This window comes from Austrofundulus limnaeus, unplaced genomic scaffold (genome assembly GCF_001266775.1).
Source record: "Austrofundulus limnaeus strain Quisiro unplaced genomic scaffold, Austrofundulus_limnaeus-1.0 Scaffold1321, whole genome shotgun sequence".
NCBI classification, from domain to species: Eukaryota; Metazoa; Chordata; class Actinopteri; order Cyprinodontiformes; family Rivulidae; genus Austrofundulus; species Austrofundulus limnaeus.
The window spans coordinates 3,042-19,528 of NW_013953723.1; the positions used below are offsets into that span (position 1 = coordinate 3,042).

The 16,487-nt window shown below is 36.9% G+C and overlaps 1 protein-coding gene across 1 annotated transcript; it reads right to left on the reverse strand.

The window, feature by feature from the left end:
- Positions 1 to 2,324: 2,324 nt before the first annotated feature.
- ubl3a (ubiquitin-like 3a) lies at positions 2,325 to 14,173 on the reverse strand (the record flags this gene model as incomplete). The annotated part of the gene is given in 4 exon segments (XM_014031797.1): positions 2,325 to 4,054; positions 5,180 to 5,257; positions 8,553 to 8,639; positions 14,065 to 14,173. Coding segments are annotated over 4 exon segments (327 nt in total), but the record flags the coding sequence as incomplete, so codon positions are not given.
- Positions 14,174 to 16,487: the final 2,314 nt, after the last annotated feature.

Here is a 16,487-nt window from a genome sequence, read left to right on the forward strand (position 1 = left end):
AAAATAAATAAATAAATAAATAAATAAATAAATAAATAAATAAATAAATAAATAAATAAATAAGCAACAAACACATTCCAACACAAAAGCTGGAGTCAGACTGAGGCATGCACATGTCTGAGCAACCCCTGAACCCTCTTAACATTTTAAAGATAACACATTTTTAAAGAAGAGACATATCCTGCTTTTAAATCCTTCTTTTTGACATTTAAATCATTCAGTTGGGAGGGTCTATATAAAGTGGAACTTTGGTCTGAATTCCTCCTTATTGTAACTCCACAAGCCCCTCTCAACCCTTTGTGTGTCTCAGATCAACTCATTTTAAGGCTCTCTTCAAACCTAAATGAGGCGCTTCATCCTTCCATCTTCCAGAGTGGTTCCTTTTAGTTTCATAGAGGAATTTACAAATTAATCAGACTCCAAGTACACAACAAAATGTATATAACAGCTGGATTTTGCATTAAATGTCTCTTTTAAAAGGGATAAAACAACAGATTTATGTTATTTCTTTGAGCAGGGAACGCAGCAATAATCAGTTGTTAGAAAGGAGCTGATGGCCAGTGAACCAAAGACACAAACATCGTCCTCAGCTAAAAGAAAATCAAAGATCTAACTAATTCTGGTAGGTAGGAGCATCATCAGTTCATCTGAATCAGAGGTGAGGAAGAGGACTGAAGAGGATCATGAAGCACAGCTTCCACAAACCCAGTCCATCATCACAATCTAGTCCCCGTGCAGGCTGCACCTGCGAGGACAGGAAGCCCCACAGCTCAAAGGATCCCAGCTTCCCTGGATGAAGGCCAGACACATCTGTGATGAATCGACGCAAACTGGACTCAACCCTTTTCACACTTGTGAAGTCCTGCAGAGGTCTGAACACATAATAAAACTACAGAACAAGTTTTCTCAGACTGCTTGTTTACTTGTGGTTCCATCAGCAGAACTGGAAGCAGAACCTTCAGAGATTGGGTCCTTCTGTTTGGGATCAGATTATATTATTTGTCTTTAAACATTTTGAGTAAATTTGTAATTACTAGAAATTTTTTTTCACCTTAAACTGAACCTTTATTGAACTGCTCGTTAGCCTATGAAATTTGTGCTTTTTCTGATGTGTCACAAACTTTCTTCTTCCTTTTTTTGCTTCAAATTATGATTTTATGTATTTTTTTCTATTTTATCTTTGATTTCTTTTGTGTAAAGCATCTTGACTGCATGCCTGTTGAACAGGAACCATAAGCTGTAAATAAAGCATGAGATGCCGTCAGAGCCGGCTCTTGGCATAGGCGAACTAGGCGGTCGCCTAGAGCGCCATCTGCTGGAGGGGGCGCCGAACTGCAGAAGAAAAAAAGTAAATATTTGTAATCCCTGGTTGTAACTCTGCTTTCAATTAGCTTTGTCTTAAAAAACTATAATMAAGTATTACAGGAAAAATAAACTACTCTAACCATAAAACATTTTCTCCCCCCAATGCAATTGCCTCCACCCTCTCTCTCATTTGATTGATGTCGCACTGACTCGTCCTGCTCCAACACCATAATGGGGGAGGGGCTAGTAGTGTCTCTCAGGTAGTGGTTCATGTTGACAAACTCAACAAGTCTGTGTTTTGTTGTTTCTTTTTTTCCCTTAACGTCCCAAARAACCAAAACCTTTGCCAGTCCAGTCTTTCCAAGATGTTCTTAAAATAATATTCTATTATTTCATAAACACAAACTACAAGTAAAAGCTAGTTTTGTTGAAAATCTGAATCTTACACTTAAAGGAACATGAGTTGAGCAGTGAATCTCACATCTATTTAGTTCTGGAAATTCAGGACTAACATCACTTAAAATATGAACCAAACAGCATAAATCTGGGATTTATGTTTGTTTGTTTTTTTTGTTTTTTTTGTAATTTAGCCAAAAGCCTGATGCAGGTTCATAATATTTAGGAGAAAAAAAATGAACCTCATTGTGCAGCTGAATCTCCTGCTTTTATTGTTTTACACATAATTTTACACGTTAGAGCAAAATTATTTCAAATCAAATTATTTGTAAAATAAAAGGCACTAAATTGTACATACTTATATTAAACACTTCTTTTTTTAAAATGCTGTTTTGCTCATTTATCTTTCTGAATGCTTCAAGTGTTTAACAGGTCTGCAAAGTTTCAAGCCTCATTTCAGGCAACTTTAAACAACTTTCAGGCATAATTTTCTAAATAATAATAAAAAAAACCTGCTGAGTTTGTCAAACGTCACACTTCAAGTCAGCTGAAAATACCCGACGTCTGATTTCTCATCCGAGGCAGTTTTCTTTCAATTTCTGAGCAGTGAGCCGCGACAGAAGAAAACGCACTTCAATAACCTTTATTTAGTTTACAGATGTTTTCCATTTTGAAGATTGGAGGAGAAAGAGGAGGAGGAGGAGGAGGAGGAAGAAGAAGAAGAGGGAGCATTAGTGCTATTTACATTTGGGTTTTGAAAATGTTTCTCTGTACAGATTTGAACCCTGATCAATATAAACAATAATCTTTAAGACCTAGTGCTGTTACAAAGCAATTCTTTAATGCGAAATAAAACATAAACACACAAAGTAAAAGGATTAGATTAAATTATAAACAAATAAGAAGAGAATAAAAATCAGTTCATCATTAATTWGGGAGGATTCTTCTTTCTTTCACTCTTTTTTTTCAGCTATTAAACACGAGACATCGTCAGTGAGCGACTGTGAGCTGGCTAGAAGCTAACCGTAAACACAATCCAAGACTAAAACACCAATATAATGTCATATCACCAGGAGCTAAAACCGTTCATGTCCTATAGAAGATTTCATATTAAATATACTCTACACATATTTCGCCTTAGTTTGGAGCATCACTTCCATTGGAAACATAGAAAATAAAAACCTTTTTACACGTTTGCATTAATCGGGTGAAAGAGCACGCGCCTCGCTCGTGCAAAACGGACACATTAATGCAGAGTTAAAAAGAACAAGGAGCAGATTAAGACTGAGGGGGAGGATTATTTCTCTTTTACTGTCCGAGATCCTTCACAACACTGATGGAGAAGGGAGCAGGATGTGATCGAGAGAAGAAAAACTGACTTAGTTTCTTTTTTTTTTGTCCGTTTGTTTAAATATTACTATTATAATATCACTCAGCTGGTTAGTTACATGCATGATCTGTAAAAACAAAAAAAAAAAAACAAAAGAAGAGGTGTATAAACAAATATCCAAGGCAATACTGCTTGTTTCTTTGTTTGTTTGCTTGTTAGGCTTCATTTGGCTAAAAATGAGATGAAAGACGGGAGGCGTTCGGTCTGTACAAAAAAAAAGGTTTCTCTCACTTTTTGCGACCTTTAAGGGCACATGGAGAGGAGGGCAGTAAAAAGGTGTGTGTGTGTGTGTGTGTGTGTGTGTGTGTTTTCTGATCAGGCACGCTTCATCGTCACACAAACACAGAGCGGTCGGGACGGACAGACCGAGAGTCGTCGTGAGGTTTTCTGCAGAGCTTAGTGGTTAAACGTCTCGGCGGCGTCGTGTATGAAAGAACAAGGCCACACGCAAACTTGGCTGGATGGATATAAAAGGTGTGTCGCATATGTGTGTGTGTGTGGCAGAAGGCTTAAGGAAATTAAATAATATTAAAAAAAACAGAAACACATGCATATCCAGTTCCTTCCTCTTATTTTCTGTTATTAGAACAAATCAAGTACAACAAAGAAATCAGCTCTATTGTTAATCAATTTCCTGCTCCCTGATTCCTCGTGTCAGATCAGTCTGAGGCTGCTGTCGTCCTGTTTGTGTGTGAATGTGTGCGTGATGAAGTGGTGGTGCAGGTTTAAAAAATTAAATTTAAAAAACTAAAGAAAAAAAAAAAGAAAGCAGACATGAGTGCGTTTGTCTGTTTTGCGTCTCCGCACMGTGGACAGGCTTCAGGACGAGGGGACGAGCTCCGTGGGTCCGGGACGCTGATGACATGAACGGACAGGAAGAGGTGGCAGGTTGGCAGCGGAGYTGTGTTATTTACAGGATGACGCAGCAGTTACTCTCCCCGGTCTTCTCCCGATTCCTCTGACCTGGACAAACACACCGACCAAAGCAAACATTGTGAGGACAAATATTGATTCCGCGTTATCGAAACGTGTCGACCTATTCTGCTCAGATTGACTCATCCAGTTTGTTAAAAAAATAAATAAAATAAAAAATAATAGACATTTTTGAGTTGGAGCTGTTTTAAAATGTAGAAATCCACTAAAATTATTTATTCTCACCTACCTGCAACAGGTAAGATATTTACTTTTTATACCTTTCCACCAAACCTCACTTTGTTAAATCTGAGCTGTCGCTTTCAGGAAACCTATGCAGTCTATTGTATTATGATCTGGGCCATAACATTATGACCACTGACTTCAACAATACTGCAGATTTTACCCAAGAAAGAAAAAAAAATTCATTCAGAATGATTCTGTTCTTAAACTAAATGCAGCCGCAAACAGCAAATTAAAGCAATTATTTAATTTTAAGCACATAAATTTAGATCATTTGAGGATGCGACATTCGCGATCCACAAACTACCAAAAATGKATTCTTTTAAAATATTTAGTTTCTTTATTTTGTTTAGATATATTGAATTATTTATGGATTTGTGTCAAAAAAAATCTGTTCCAGATCATATTTATGCAGAAATAAAGACAATTCTGAATCAACACTTCAAACGTGTTTTTAAACAACTCTCAGGAAAAGTTTGACTCATAAAACAAAAATGCTTTTTCTAAAACCATTTCAAAAGTTTTCCTTCAATAATTCCCTACATTGGAAAAATTATTATTTTTTTTGCTTTGGACTAAATCTCACCTTGTAATAATTTTCCACAAAACCTTTTATTGAAGTAAAGTGAAAGTTCTCCAACATGCATAYCAAAATAAAGATTTGTTGGACGTAATCTACAGTTAAAATCAAATTAGAGTCACAAAAAAGAAATSCTGTCGTCCACTGGGATTTGGTTTCCAGCTCGACATTCTGCACAATGTGCTGTATCTTGGGGATACACCTAAAGGAGCCAATTATTTGCACTAGTGGCTGCTCCTGAAACAGAAGCCATGTGTAGAAATAAATAARGGTTGCTGGAAGCAGAACATTTTAAGTTTTCCAGCTTGTGAAAAGACTTCAGGAAAAACAAAGAAAGAAAGAAAGCTGGTTACCTTGGGAATTTGGCTCGGGCAAAGTCTCTCTGGCAACTAAATGCATCACGGTGGTCCTCCCCAGGGGCAGTTTGAGAGCTAAGAAATGAGAGCAGAGGAGAGAAACATGAAGGATGCAAAGGTCACACTGAGTCTGTGCAGTGTCATCCAACATCACTATCACTTCGCTCTTCGGTGGCTTTTCAGACCCGCGTAGAAATGAAAACAGACGCGACCGCGCTTCCGCTTCTGTAGGCGTCAAAATAGACGAGTGACGGGTCGCTGTGCTGCTGAATCATCATCTACAACAGCCTGACATGAATCTGCATCTGATTCAGGGACATTAATGACATGTTCTCCACTGATAAACTGGAAAAAATAAGTAACAGAAAGCCCATCCATATTATCTTTTATCAGCAATTACACTGTTAAGATATGAAAACCTCAAACGTTTTTGTACATGAGGCAAAACATTAAGACACTGGTGTATTTGTGACGGGGCATTGACGTTTACAGCCTTCTTTAATGCTGCAGACCTCACTTATTCTCTCCCATATTAAAGGAAATCATTTCAATAATCTAGCAGCGGGTTCAGGCAGGGCTGGCCACTGACAGAGGCAGTAAATACTAAAGGTGCCATCCAGGGGACACGGATACAAATGAACTTTTTATCTATCTATCAGAGTTGATTTAGTCTGCAGAATAATCACTGCTTATTTGCTCCGTGGGTTTCTCAGCTGCTTTGTTACCTCATGAAGTTATATGCGGCAGAGGATATTTTGTGATAAAAGTATCATATGATGCTGTTAAGACTAAACACTGGTGCTCAGAGTGTAAAACAAAATAAGGATAAGGGAAGTTGCAGTTATGATCTCAAATAAAGTTGAGGTTAAAGTCTGGTTTTCAGTGTTCTACCTTCATTAAATATTGATTTAGTGATATGTTTTAAATGGCTGGAAAAGTGTTAATTCTGAATAGATTTTTTACTAATTTTTCCATTGGAGTATACACCTGGACCCCCCTAGAACTGATTCAGTCCACAGCAGCTCGTTAACATGAACAGGTGTTCCTTGTTGTTGTCTGCAGGTGTTAGCAGGTATGTGGTAGACCAGAGATTCTTAACCCATGGCCAAAAGAACAACAGTTTTTAACTTTGGGCTGCAGATGGCCGCATTGATTTTAAATAAGGTGCAAATCARTTTCTCACCACTAGTAGCYGTAGTGCGCCACCCAGTTGTTTAACAACTTTTTTAATATGTAGAAGAAGAACSTTAGAAACCTGCTGAGAATGGAAACCTWTTTTAAATTAAAAGTAGAAGCAAAAATGAAGGTAACCCATCAAAAAAGGCCAAAGTTTGTCACTAATATGAAGTGCAGCTTCTGGTTCTACCATGCCATATTTTAAAAGTTCAAAACATTATCAAATACTGTTGCAGATACAACTTTATTTTTAATTTTTACTTTATCATATTAATTTTTGTCATTTATTTTTAAGCATTTTGTCAAAAAGCTGTTACTGTTATTGTCTGTCACTAATATGTAAAGCAGCTTCTGGTTCTACCATGCAAAAGTTTAAAAAGGCTTTATTTTCATTTGCACTTTATCAAATTTATTTTTACTTTTTTTTATTTGGAACATTTATACATTAAATGTTTTTTAATGTATTTATTTTATTAGCACAATTTTATTTATTGAATTGTCTATTTTTGTTATTGTTTATGTTTAAAAAATGTTATTTTGTGTTGATTAGCCTGAGTGGTCTGTTGACTGACTGTTGTATTTGTTCAAATAATTGTTGTGGGTAGGTTACAATATAAAAAAAAAAACAGTTTGTTATAATCATATCTTGTGATTATTTGACAGGAGTTTTACTTTTAAACTGTGTGTATTTTATTTAGTTATAATGCAAATACAATACAAATTAATCCAAAATTTAGAATATTTATATTTTTAAACCAAGATTTGGAATAATTATCATTTTTGATCCATATGGTAATATGTGACTGGGCCTCTTGTCACTTTATGTTGAACAAATTGGACCCCCGGGTCAAAAAGGTCAAGAATCCCTGTGGTAGATGTCTGCTATTCTGTTTCATATGATTTGTATTGTTTCTGTATCTTGGCTAGGACCGGCCCTGGGTTCAAGAATTGGTTTTTTAAATTTTTCTACAACCCAAAACCGTCCAATTAGTTTATCCTTCATGACAGCAGCCCATGCTAATGCTGCTGACCCAATAAGCTGACTGTTTTAATTAAGGATCCAGTCAAGTCCATCCAACTGCATCACTAATGGTTACTTTAAAGTTATCTGTGCATGAGAGAAAAAATAACAAGTCTTCGTATATTTTTCACTTCATCTTCAAACAAATGACTCTTATAGGTGTTCATATTTCAGTTTTCTATATCTCAACCGTGTCATCTGACACCGCGAGCTGTTAGAGACTACAAACAGGCTTAGATCTGGTGGGACTGGAGTTCCTGAGAATTGCTGGTTTTAATTGTCTCTCTCTTCTTGCAGCAGACAAACTTCCAGACTAGGAGAAAACGCTCCAAAATGCTCGTGTTTTTGCACATTTTCTCAATTTTCTGGCCACTTAAACAGAGGGTTAAGTAGAGAAAAAAAATATTACAGCAGGAGTTTGGAGCAAAAACCTGCACACATATGCATCTCCCAATCCCCCAGCTCAGGGACATCCCTGGAACATTTCAGGCCTGCAGTTCATGAGTGAAAACAGCTTCTGACAGTTAAATCTCTTGGTTGGTTCATTTGACCTCAGAATTGTTACCTGAAGCMAACAGTAATGAGCACATTTTCGTCTTGTGTTTGGGAACTACGGGGATTTTTTTTGGAGGAGGCCTCAACTGTAACAAGATTTTGCCTCTTCACCTATACAAGTTAGACTAACAATAATGTTGTTACCTGATGGACGGCACTAATGGGATGAGCGTAAATGTGTTGGGAAGAGTTATAACCAGATTATTCACCAAAAAGAGGGAAGTCAAAATCAGGTTAGGCAGATAAAAAAGCCTAAAAGCTAGAGATAAGTGGGTGAGTCCCCCACTAAAAAAAGGGCATCCTTTTTCTTCCTTTCAACACCGCCCCCCTTGTCTCCATTGCTTCTTTGTCCATCCTGAAGCCAGTTTTCCCACATTTTCCTGACCAGCCTCCTTCGTCCTCTTTTTCTCTCTTTCCTCTCTCCTCCCTTTCCTCCGTCAAAGCAGGCTTGTCCGGAGCACTGAGGTGCCTCTGTTCTGCGGCTCGGGGAAAAAAGATGAGGACAGCAAAGAACGTTCCAGCACAGCGCACTGCCGTGACTTCGCGCGCACTCCTTCCCCCGCCCCGGAGCGAGCGAGCGGTTTTTGTCTGGGCGGCGTAGCTCCGGTGTTTTCTCACCTCCTAGTGTTACGTTGCCGTGTAGAAAACGTCCCTGGTAGATGAGCCTCAGGATGTTTGGACTGCTGACCTGCTCCTCTTCCCAGTCTGACAGAAACAGAAAGAAGCAGATGGAAGGAGAGGGTCAGGAAGAAACATTCGGTTTCTCATTTCATATTAGTCTCATGTTTATCCAACACGTACATTTCTTGGTATAATCTATGCAAATGTGGAAAATAATGCTGCCTATTGCATAAATGTTTTTTGTATTTTCATTGGTGAATTAAAACTGTGGATGTCCAGGAAGGTCCAAACATAAGGAAGTTTAAAGAAAGGTGTAAAACTACCATTTTTAAAAATATATATACAGTATACAGAATATTTAGTATATGGGCTAAATGACAACCGTTTTATTTTTTCCAAAATTCAGTTTTTTGTCTTTATTTTTCTAAATTGAGCTTTTTCCATTTTTTTATTATTATAATTTTTCATTCTAACCATATTTATAAACCTAAAAAGTGTGTAATTAGAAAGTGATTGAAAAATAATTTAACAACTGAATGATCACTGATTTAAAAAAAATGAATGACTTATTTCACCTTCACCATTATAACAAATTGCTGTGGTTCAGCTGAACATTAAATGCTTTTACAAGATATTTAAATGTGTTTACCAGTCTATTAAAAAATAATAGTAATTTTATGTACAAAACATAAAATCTCACATATCTAAAATAAAAATAAATAAATAAATAAAAGTGGTCATCTCGTGTATTCTTAAACGTCCAGTCGATTGCTCGTTGATAAAGCTTACAGAAATGTTTTTCTTCAGATTCATGAAAAGCACTGGTGACTGGTGTATTGTTCAACTCTTAACAATGTGCTTGTAGCTGACCTTTTTTTATCTTCCATTTTTTCAGTTTGGAGAGGAGAGACCACCCTGTTTTCTCAAAACCTCAGAAACTTGCCCAAATGAGTGAATTTATACTGGATTCCATTTTCTTTAGTAACTTCCTTGGCTCCATTTTTAAAATATGTATGTATGAATACATACATAACTCTATATAGATTTGTAAATCTGTGTGAAGATGTATGTGTAGTCTAATGGTAGTAATGCAGAGTTTGATGAAAAAAGGATAAATACAGCGGGTAAAATAAGTATTGAACACGTCACCATTTTTCTCAGTAAATATATTAKTAGAGGTGCTAATGACATGAAATTTTCACCAGATGTCAGTAACAACCCAAGTGATCCATACATACAAAGAAATCAAACAATAAATGTCCAGAAATGAAGTTATTTGTAATAATGTGGAATGGCACAGGGAAAAAGTATTGAACACATGAAGAAAGGGAGGTGTAAAAAGGCATGGAAAGCCAAGACACCAGCTGAACTCTCAGTAATTAGAAAGCAAGCCTGCCCCTTGTCAGTGCAAGTTAATATCAGCTGGTTCAGTCCCAAATGATGGCCAGGTATCACACAAGAACCATCTGATGATGGGTAAAATAAAGAGCTCTCTCAAGACCTTCACAACCTTATTGTTGCAAAGCATAATGATGGCATCGGTTACAGAAGAATGTCTAAACTTCTGAAGGTTCCAGTGAGCACTGTTGGGGCCATAATTCAGAAGTGGAAAGAACATTATTTCACCATAAACCGACCACGACCAGGTGCTCCTCACAAGATTTCTGACAGAGGAGTGAAAAGAATTATCAGAAGAYTTGTCCAAGAGCCAAGGACCACTTGTGGAGAGCTTCAGAAAGACCTGGAATTAGCAGGTACGWTTGTTTCAAAGAAAACAATAAGTAATGCACTGAACCACCATGGCCTGTATGCACGCTCACCACGCAAGACTCCACTGCTGAAGAAACAGCATGTTGAAGCTCCTTTAAAGTTTGCTGCACAACATTTAYACAAGCCTGTGTAATACTGGGAGAATATAGTCTGGTCAGATGAGACCAACATTGAACTGTTTGGATGCCAGAATACACATCATGTTTGGAGGTCAAATGGCACTGCACATCAGCCCAAAAACACCATACCAACAGTGAAGTTTGGAGGTGGGAACATCATGGTGTGGGGCTGTTTTTCAGCATATGGTWCTGGCAAACTTCAAATAATTGAAGGAAGGATGAGTGGAAAAATGTACAGAGACATTCTTGATAAAAATCTGCTTCCATCTACCAGGATGATGAAGATGAAACGTGGCTGGACATTTCAGCAAGACAATGAGCCCAAACACAAAGCCAAGGAAACTCTCAGTTGGTTTCAGAGAAAGAAACTAAAGCTGCTGGAATGGCCCAGCCAATCACCTGACCTGAATCCAACAGAAAATCTATGGAAAGAACTAAAGATCAGAGTTCATAGAAGAGGTCCACGAAACCTTCAAGATTTGAAGAATGTTTGTGTGGAAGAATGGGCCAAAATCACACKTGAGCAATGCATGCCACTAGTTTCTCCATACAGGAGGCATCTTGAAGCTGTCATTGACAACAAAGGCTTTTGTACAAAGTATTAGATAAATTTCAGTAAGTGTGTTCAATACTTTTTCCCTGTGCCGTTCCACATTATTACAAATAACTTCATTTCTGGACATTTATGGTTTGATTTCTTTGTATGTATGGATCACTTGGGTTGTTACCAACATCTGGTGAAAATTTCATGTCATTAACACCTCTAGTAATATATTTACTGAGAAAAATGTTGACGTGTTCAATACTTATTTTACCCGCTGTATGTCTAGCAAGATCAATCAATTATATTTTTTGGTAATTGTTATATGTTTATATACAGAATAGTAGGTAAACACAATGTTTTTGATCTTTCTGAAATCATTACTGCGTGATTTAGAATAAGGAAACAGAAGAACTTTATTTTTAGTGAGTTTTGAAGAATGGAATATGTTTTGCTTCTTCCCATTCCTTTAATATGCTATTTAGTTGTATTACTTTGGTTTTTTTTAAACACGTTTGAGATAAAATTGAACTAACTACAATAACTGAACATCGCCACCTATTGTTCAGACTCAATGTTTTTTTTTCCAAGTATTGGAAAACAAAGAGACATTAATAAAGTTCAGCTCAACTAATGTGATGGAAATCTGTTTGGTTTATTCATTTACTTTTATTAAGTCAGGTTACCTTATTGAGACAGACATGCAGGACAAACACATGTATCAGTTACAGTATATAAACGTCATAAAACATTATTGTGACGTTTAAAAAGGAGCAGAGTTAACCAAACCTAAAAACAAGATAAGGCTTGAAATGACGGGTTTTACTAGAATCTTTGAAATGTGCTAAAAATGATCCAGTGGGATCAAACTGGATGGTTTCAGTTCTTGCTGCAGTTTATTCCAAGAAGATGAAGCAGAATAGGAGAACACCAGTTTTTGTTTTTTGTTTTTCTGCGAACTAAAGGGGGAAGTGATAGAAATAAAATCCTGGGAGTGAAGGCATTGACTTCACTAAACTTCAGACCCTACTGAAGACTCCTTTTGTACTTTTATATCAAGAATGTAAACAATTTAGGATTTGAGAAAGGTGTGGACCGGAAGTGCTGGAGACATAAGTAAAATAAATAAATAAATAAACAGAGAGGAAGCTGCAGCAGTCTGGTCACCAGATGTTTGTCTCCAGTTAAGTCGAGGGTGTTGTTGCTAAATTCCCAAGAAGCTCAGATTTGTTGTCTGGGAGGAACACAGGGCGCGTCCTAAACCGACGGCTCTGAACAGAAAGCTCCTGTTGTCGAGGAGAATTCAACCTCATTTGTTTAATTTCAATTTTTCTTTCAGAGCCTGTGAGCTTCACTGGAACTACATTACACACCCAGAGGAAAACGCTACAGTTGTTTTAAGATCTGAAGGTGGTGGAAGATGAAGAGTATCAGATGAATTTAATCTCTGGTGTAATGGCATTAGAGAGAGGTTGTATTACTCACATCCCACATTCCTTTCAGCGATGATAATCAGGCTATAAGGAGTTCACACCAGTTACCCAACACCAAAGATCTGACCGTTTTCCACAATGCTTCACCCAGCTTCATGTGGAACAGGATCGTGTTTATTCAAATTACGTGCTGCGATCGCCTCTCAAAAAAACAAAACAAAATAAGCAAACTAAAATGTAAAACCATGCGACAAACTCATGGTTAGAAATCTGCAAACTTTCACTTTTAGAGCCTGATAGTTTAACAGAAACTCAGTGAAGTGAGAGTGGAGGACAGGAACTTCACCATTTAACACTTGTGAAGACTTCAAGGATTATTACAATAATTAGATGTAGAGATCTGTTAAAAGCATTATGTAACCGCTCAATAAACTTTAATGTGACTGAATTCCGCACACTTTACTGAACTCAGGGTTGAAACAGTGTTGAAATCTGTGGTATAGTTCATCCAGTCTGTTTATAGCTTTATTTGTCTTTTTCTTACTTGGAAAAAAAAAAACAGCTTGCTGAAACTAGAAGCACTGTTAGGACAGAAGGTAAACTCCAGACACATTACAATTTATAAAGATCTGTCATACAATCTGTAGATTAGAGATTATTTTAGAGCTAATCAAAATAATATACAAATAATGTTTTTTTATGTTTTTAAGTAACTCTATAGTCAAGTCCCATAGATTTGGATTACCTAAACTGTATGAAAATATATTCCAATCCTGTTTCTAAGCCACAGATCTTAATTATTWGGGCATAAAAAGGTACTTAACCTTAAAGTGCCTGTGACATCAAACTTTTTGTAATAAATATGAAWGCATCTTTTGYAAGATAACATTGGTAGCACATTGTAAGAAAAGTTTCAAGCTACTAAGATGAACAGTTGTTGAGATATTTGGCTGCGAATTAACAGGAAGTGATGTCAAAGGGGAATGTCTGCATGTAAACGAAACGCATACCAGAGAAAAATCTGATGTTTTTACATTATTTTGAGTCTCTATCAGTGAGATGAAGAGTCAGAGTTCAAATGATATTGTTTCAATAAAGAAAGCAGAGTTTTCTTTCTTAGAGTTCCCCTTCGATGTCACTTCCTGTTTTACTTTGGCTGAGCCAAGTTCAAAGGAAAAAATGCCAGTTATGTGAAAAAAATGGCTAAAATCATGTGGACTATGTCAAGTTTTTTTAAATATAAAGAGGTTTTCTTTGACTTTTTGTATTTGAAGGAAATGCATGTCACAGGCACTTAACGGTGCAATGAAATTTAGCGGTTATGCTAATTTTGGTACATTTATATTTATAGAATATTGATTAGTGTGCATTGTCCTTTTAAATGATAATGAAATTAAATGAAATGTGTAGCAATGCCATATTTTGCAACCAATTATTTAAAATTGGTGAAAATATCACAATTTTACAGACAAAATAACCTATATTTTTAAATCAATGATGTGTTTCACAAAACATGACATATCTTAGCTGATTCCCGTTTGCTGATATTTACCACTGAAGGACTTTAGCATTACTTTCAACCCTATACATCATATAAAAGGACAGTGATTCTTCACCATCCTAAGACATGATCAAGAGCTACTCACCCATCGGCCAGTTATCATAAACATGTTTGGCGATGTCTGCTGCTGAGTCGTTGGGAGAGAAGAGGAACTCTTTCGTCTTTCCACTGACTAAAATGAGTCGTAGGTTTATCTGCAAAAAAACACAAGAGACACAGAATACATAAGTACTGTGTGAGGGTATTTTAACAAAAAACAGGAGGAAAGATCATAAGCAGGAAGCATCTGTCTCCAACTTCATCAGTTTTCTCTCACCAGTWTCTTATCTTGCCTCTGGGTTTTATTTTGTGCCTCAATGACAGCTTGCCAGGTCATTATATTTAAATATTAACAAGACGGGTGCTAAAACTGCATGTTTTCTTTTTAAAAAGCAATGTTTAAACATACATCCATCAGGCAAAACCCTTAAATTCACAGAGAGAAAAAAGCAACTGCTCATCTTGTAACAAGGCATAATTCAGTTGAAAAAAAAAACCTACATCCTGGTGTTTCCACAAATGATATGTTGACAATCACCACCTACATAAACATCTTTCCAGACCGTTCACCTCCTCCACATATGGCAACAGTACACCCATACGTTTGTAGCCCCACTTTAAACAAGACAGCAATGAAGCCATGCAAGAAAACTGCTCAGGACCGAGTCAAACAACATGACAAATTTTGAGGTGTTCGCCCAGCAGAAAGACCAAACGGATGGTTTGGCAACTGAATCCACATGAACCCTGAACAAAAACAAACACGGCTCAAGTCTTGTACATCCTGGTCCCAGATGCTTCATCCTCTTAGATGCTTTTATGTTCATGTCCTGATCAGTCAGAGCAGGATAACCCACAGCGTTTAGAAAGGTGGTCATAATGTTATGGCTTAGAAGTGAATGCAACAGATCATATTTTCCAAGAGAGAGTAGCATCAACACTCCCTCTATTAGATGCAAGACATACTTTTTAAAAAAAACTTTCACTTTGAATTTAAAACTAGGATTTTATTTTTTTTTCTTTTGAAGTTAATTTCCTGAACGGCAGCAGAGTGTTAAAACAAGTGCACAGCCATGAAGCAGAGTCTAAAAAAAAAGAACGGGACAAAAAAACACCTCTAGTGCATCAAAACAACTAAACTTAGATCTCACTGCCKACAAAGATTTAGTTGGCGTGGAATACTACAGGTTGTTGTGACATGAACTCTGCCAACAATAACTTATTCTAGCAGGAAGTGGTGACAAAAAGTCTCATAAAAATGATGAATAATGCTAGGCTCGTGTTCCCACGGGGCAGGTTACWCTCAGGGGTCAGAGGTCAAACTCATATACTGGGGTACATTTTAAAACTGGTGGAATGGGTCACCTAAAGAGGGGATTGTGTATTTTCCAAGATACCAATGCTGTATATGTCAAAAGTAAATTTGACTAAAGGCCTTGAAATTGGCTTCTGTCTCTTTAAGAACCTCCTACCATTTCTGACACTCCCACTTCAACACATCATCGTAACAATTCTTTTGTAGGAATGTTGTATTAAGTTGTAAAAAAAATTGGAAAAAAAAACCTAAAACTTTATCATTAATGGAAAAAGGAAACTCACATCAATGTTAAGCTACTTTTTGCAAAGAAAACTATAAATATAGATCATCACGAAGCTACGTTATGTGCAGTTCTACCAGGTGTTTGCTAATTAGTGCTGCCGCGGAGCTGGGAGGGGGAGGCATAAGAGAGGGGTGCTCTGTGGGGCAGGAGCTCAGCTGCAGACAAAGCTCCAGGGAGGAGCTTTGTGTAAATAGGCGGAGCTTGTACCAGCAAGTGTTTAGYCAGCTCCARGTGGCTACCACYTGAGATTCATGGATTTCTCAAACATGCAGAAATAAGTCAATTAAACCCTTTTTTAGATGAGGGAATCACATTATAGCATTATTTAAAGTAAAACAAAATGACGTCCCCATGAAGATTTTAGGTTAGCAGAAAGTGCAGAAATGTCCTAAGTAACACATCTTTGTTTTGTAGTTTAAAGGGTTCCCTGATTAGTTTTAACATTAGACTTTATTTAATAAACATATATTTAACTGTAAAATAAAGACTGTAAAAATACTGTAGGCTGCTTAGTTTTTATAATTTTTAAAATAAAAGTTTAAAAACATATTACACGGGCAGGGCCATTTTATTTACACGCAAAGCATTCTGGGTAAATGATGACATGGATAGGTCATCTTTGCGAGGCTGCTAGCGAGCTATACCCACCCTGAAGGTTAATCTTGGACAATTTCTGATGATCGACTCTTTTAAATGAAACCAGAGAGCGTTGACAGAGAGGAGAAGGTAGAAATGACTCAGTCTGCAACTGAAAATATGGATGGAGGACCTCAGTTTAGCTCGTTAGTAGCGCTAGCGTTGAGCTAATACATATAAGGAAATATAGCTTCAGTGCTAACACTAAACCTAACAGGCTAAGCTGAGGTTC